The sequence below is a fragment of the Alligator sinensis genome, unplaced genomic scaffold (genome assembly GCF_000455745.1).
Source record: "Alligator sinensis unplaced genomic scaffold, ASM45574v1 scaffold1143_1, whole genome shotgun sequence".
NCBI classification, from domain to species: domain Eukaryota; kingdom Metazoa; phylum Chordata; order Crocodylia; family Alligatoridae; genus Alligator; species Alligator sinensis.
Window position 1 is genome coordinate 90,994 of NW_005842947.1, and position 5,205 is coordinate 96,198.

The following is a 5,205-nucleotide window of genomic DNA, read 5'->3' on the forward strand; positions in this document are numbered from 1 at the left end:
GCCCATGCCCGCTACAGGGCCGGGAAGTCCGGGTGAGGGTGATCCGCTGCCCTCCTTTAATGCTGACTTTCTGAAGGAACATCTTGAGAAGCTGGATACCTTCAAGTCAGCTGGCCCTGACAATCTTCACCCCAGGGTACTCAAGGAGCTGGCGAGCATCATAGCCCAGCTATGTTGGCTAGCACTATGGAAGAAAGAGACTTGGGGGTCGTCATTGACCACAAGATGAACATGAGCCTGCAATGCGATGCGGCGGCTAGTAAAGCGACCAAAACGCTGGCTTGCATCCATAGATGCTTCTCAAGCAAATCCCGGGACGTCATTCTCCCCCTGTACTCGGCCTTAGTGAGGCCGCAGCTGGAGTACTGTGTCCAGTTTTGGGCTCCACAATTCAAAAAGGATGTGGAGAAGCTTGAGAGAGTCCAGAGAAGAGCCACGCGCATGATCAGAGGTCAGGGAAGCAGACCCTACGATGACAGGCTGAGAGCCCTGGGGCTCTTTAGCCTGAAAAAGCGCAGGCTCAGGGGTGATCTGATGGCCACCTACAAGTTTATCAGGGGTGACCACCAGTATCTGGGGGAACGTTTGTTCACCAGAGCGCCCCAAGGGATGACGAGGTCGAATGGTCACAAACTACTTCAAGACCGTTTCAGGCTGGACATAAGGAAGAACTTCTTTACTGTCCGAGCCCCCAAGGTCTGGAACAGCCTGCCACCGGAGGTGGTTCAAGCGCCTTCATTGAACACCTTCAAGATGAAACTGGATGCTTATCTTGCTGGGATCCTATGACCCCAGCTGACTTCCTGCCCTTTGGGCGGGGGGCTGGACTCGATGATCTTCCAAGGTCCCTTCCAGCCCTGATGTCTATGAAATCTATGAAACACCTGCTGAAGAAAGAAAAATGAGCCATTAAGTCAGCTGACTCCCTGAACTGCCTATATACTAATTCCACTACTGCTGCTGCCCCATGGAACAGGAATCAAGGCGAGTTGCTTCTCCTTCAGGAAAAATATCAGCTTCCCCCTTAAGATGCACACAACAATTTTGGGGGGCTTATTTCTCGGGGAAAGGTATATATGGTATGTGAAGTATTAAGGTATACTGAAGCAAGGACTGGTTAATAAGAAGTTGGGTACAGAATACATATACTCAGTGAAGGTAAATTATTTAGGTTTTAAACATGAATCTGTCCTGCATTAAATGTCTAGAGTCTAAAACTTGAAAAGGTCACAAAAATTATTTTGTATAGTATTCAAGATTTTGCATGACTAATTGCAGCTGTGTTTTTCTTCTAGCTTTCTAGAAAGAATTGACAGTGTCAGTATGGAAGACTACACACCCACAGATCAGGTGAGTAAAACTGAAGGGGTTCAATACTGCAATAATATAGCTAGCACTATAATATTCCATCTCAAGCAGAATAGAGGATTGGCTGCAGAAGAGAGGGCTTTAAACTGAGTTTAACAGGGGATGGAGACAAAAGCCCCCTGATAAATAAAGAGCAAGGTAATTTGGATAAATGCTTCTTATGAAATGGATTCATCATAAGGCATCTTAACAAGTCCATAAGAGATACCTAAAGTGCTTATATACTAATGTAAGGCATAGGGGAATAAACAGGGAGAACTGGAAGTCCTAATATGCACACAACATTGCGACCTGATTGGGATTACTGAGATTTCGTGGGATTATTCACACAATTGGAAGGTTGATATGGATGAGTACAACTTGTTTAGGAAGAGGAAGAAAATATAGGCAGTGTATTAGGAAAACAAAAGTAGCATACAAGGTGAACAGCACTTTTAAATAACTAAATTATCCCAGTTACCGGACCTGGTGCTTACTATGGACTTTAATTACTGTGATACCTGGTAGGACAGTAACAGTGTGTTGTCAGTCCAGTAAATTCTTGGTATAGACGGTGGAAAAAACACTGGAGAGAGACTTGATTTGCTGCTTAGTAGTAACAAGGAAGTGAATGAGAGCCTAAAAGTGGATAGCAAGTTGCATGCTATTGATCAGGAAATCATGAAATGATAAGAGTTCATGTTAAGAGAGAAAGGAAGGAGGGAAGGAAAGAAGGAATTCAGACAAGCAGATTGCTAGAAATTCACAGAACTGGTGGACAGGAACCCATGGGAAGCAAGTCTAAGGGAGAGAAGACTGTTTTTTGATAAGAGCACAAGAGCATGCAATCCTGGTGTGAAAGAAAGCTAGAAAGTGCAGCAGAAGCCGTGCTTGGCTACACAGCTCTTCAATGACTTGAAACTCAGAAAGGAATCTTACAGAAAATGGAAAATGGCCATTTTACTAAGGAAATGCATAAGGGTATATAAGGATAAAATCAGGAAAGCCAAGACATAAATTGAGGTACAGCTAGCAAGATATATTAAAAGCAACAAAAAAAAATTAATAAATGCTTTGAAATAGGAAGGCCAAAGAAAGTTTAGGTCTTTTACTGAACAAGGAGGAGAAGCTAATAATGGACAACGTAAAGAGGGCTTTGGTATTTAATGCTTTTTTTACTTCAATCTTGACAAAAAAGGTCAACTGTCAGCTGACAAGCACAGTTACCAGCAAGGATAATGACCTTCGTGGGGGGAAAAACAGGTTAGAGATTACCTAAAGGAGGTAGATGTTTTAAAATCATCAGGGCCTGATGAGATTCATCCTAAGGTATTCAAGAAGTTTGCTGAAGTAATTGCAAAGCCATTGACTATTATTTGTGGAAACTCATACAGGTCAGGTTGGGTTCCAGGAGACTGGGAAAAGGCAAGTACAGTACCTGTATTTTTAAAAAGGAAAATGGGAGGTTCTGTGGAATTAAACTGGTCAGCCTAACCACAATACTTGGAAAGATACTGGAGCATGTCATACCAGGGCTGTAGCAAGTACTTTTGATATGGTCTCCCTCAACGCTATCATACATAAGCAAAGGAAATGCAGTCTGGAGCAGGGATAACCAAAATATGGCCTGTAAGCTGGATCCAGCTCATGGAGCTCCCCACGGGTCTGGAAATTTGGTGGCGTGGCATGTGGTAACGGTGTTAATTGTCTCAGCTCCCAGAGCCACAGAAATTAACATTGCTGCACTCATCTACTGCCAAATTTCTGGACCTGTGGGGAGTCCCACAGGCTAGATCCAGAGTGCGGAGCTGTGTCATTTGGCCCTGTGGGTCCGAATGTTGATGGCAGGAGGACCAACAACTGCTCAGGGCTGGATGTTGGGTATCACTCTTCTCTGTGAAAGTGTGGTAAGATGGCACAATAGACAGCAGACAAGTTGGAGCTTGATAAGTTGGGAAAATGGTCTAAAATAAACAGATGTAATCAGGAAAAAAGTACTATGCTGATGAAAGAGCAACCAAATGCACAAATACAAAACATGGAACAACTGGCTAGGCTGCACTACTGTAAAGAAATACTTGAGATACAGTGGACCACTGGCTGAATATAAATAAACCATGCAGGACTGAAAAAGGCTAATTCATAGCAGTGTCATGTACAAGTGACAGAAAGTGATTTTTCTACTCTGTTCCCCACTCTGGAGGCCTCACCTGGAATACATACAGTGTTTTAGACGCTGCACTTCCAGGAAGACGTGGGCAAATTAGAAAGAGTCCAAAAGAGGCAGCAAATACGGAGCTAAAAATATGACATATGAAGATAGATTAGAAGAATTGGGATGATTTAGTCTGGAAAAAGGAAAAAATGGTAGGTGATTTGATAACAATTTTCAAATGCAAAAAGTGTTGTACAGAGGATGATGATCCATTTTTCTCTTTGTCCACAGAGGAAAGGACAAGAAGTAAAGAGGTATACCCAGGCATTAGGATGGACACTCGGAAGAACTTTCTGATTATTAGAACAGTCAAGAATTAGACTAGATCAACAAGAGAGATTATGAAATTGCATCACTGAAAGTTTTTAAGTGCAGATTAGACAAGCTTTTGTCCATGTTGGTTTAGACAAGGATGATCCTGCCTGATCAGGTGCTTGGTCTAGATCAGGGGTGCTCAACCTCCGACCCAGGGGCTAAATGTGGCCCACAGAGCCATTGTATCTGACCTGCAGAGCTCCCCGCAGGTCAGAAAATTGGGCAGTGGGGGAGCAGTGGCCATTAATACAGCCACCCTCCCCACTGCCAAATTCCCAAACCCCAGGCTTCATGTGGTAGCTGTGCCCCCTCTTCCTACCCCCCACCAGAGCCAGGCCATGTCCAGTTCCCCCCTAGGGTTGAATCAGGGTCAGGCCATGCCCCCTTCTCCCCTCCCCCCCAGCAATTGAACCAGGGTTGAGCCATGCCCCCTTTCCCTCCCACAGGGATGGGTTGGGCCATGCCCCCTCCTCCCTTTGCAGCTGGATCGGGGTAGGGCCTTGCCCTTTTTCCCCCCCACAGGCCTTGGTTGGGGCTCGGCCATGCCCCCTCCCCTGCCCCAATATCTGGATCAGGGCTAAACAATGCTCCCTCCCCTTGCAGGGCCAGGTTGGATCCAGGTCAAGCCCCTTTTCCACCCTGCAGGCCTGGGTTGTGGCCAGGTTGTCCCCCACCCCTGTCCTCATGGCCCTAGGACAGGTTGCGTCCACCCTGGGCTCCAGATTGGGTCCACCAGCCAGATCCAGCCCACAGATGGACCAGCCACTGCCAGTCTGACCTGGGCAAAAAGGTTGAATACCACTGAACTGAGACACCTGAGGTCCCTCCCTCCCAGCCCTGTTTTTTCTATAACTTGAGACTCACTGCCTTTCTGTATATAGAAAAGCCAGAGATCTGCAATGGCTTCCTATGAAAGAATGTAAGATGAAGCAGCTGAGGTGGCGGCCTGCCCAATGTATTTGTTCATTGAGTGCTGCTTTGCTGAGACAGAAACCTGCTAGAAAGGATGTCTTGCATCCTTCCCCTCCCTCCCAACCATTACATAGTATTTTTCCATAGGTAACGTGTATAATTTAGGCTTTGTGTAAGACATTAGCCATAGACCACTGACAGCCATTCATTTCTACCAGTAGAAATCCTCTGAATCTCTCTGAAATCCAAGCTAGGTAGTGTGGGTGGGTGGCGATTTCAAAGCCTGCAGGGTCATGAACTCAAGCCAGGAAAGCTTTCCCCACCCCAGTTCCTAGCCCTGCAGGCTTTAAATGCCACCTGACGAGGGAGCAGCAGTGCAACCCCCCCAACGCACGCACGCACGCACGCACGCACGC

General features: G+C 46.1%; 1 protein-coding gene across 1 annotated transcript in view; it reads left to right on the plus strand.

Annotated features, from left to right (window-relative positions):
* GNAL (G protein subunit alpha L) overlaps positions 1-5,205 on the plus strand; it is a gene marked incomplete at its 5' end in the record, with an annotated part of 108,501 nt that overhangs the window by 87,099 nt on the left and 16,197 nt on the right. Inside the window, one exon of the mRNA XM_006036342.3 lies at positions 1,296-1,350. Coding sequence (XP_006036404.1) covers positions 1,296-1,350 — 55 coding nt within the window. The remainder of the gene's footprint in view (positions 1-1,295; positions 1,351-5,205) is intronic.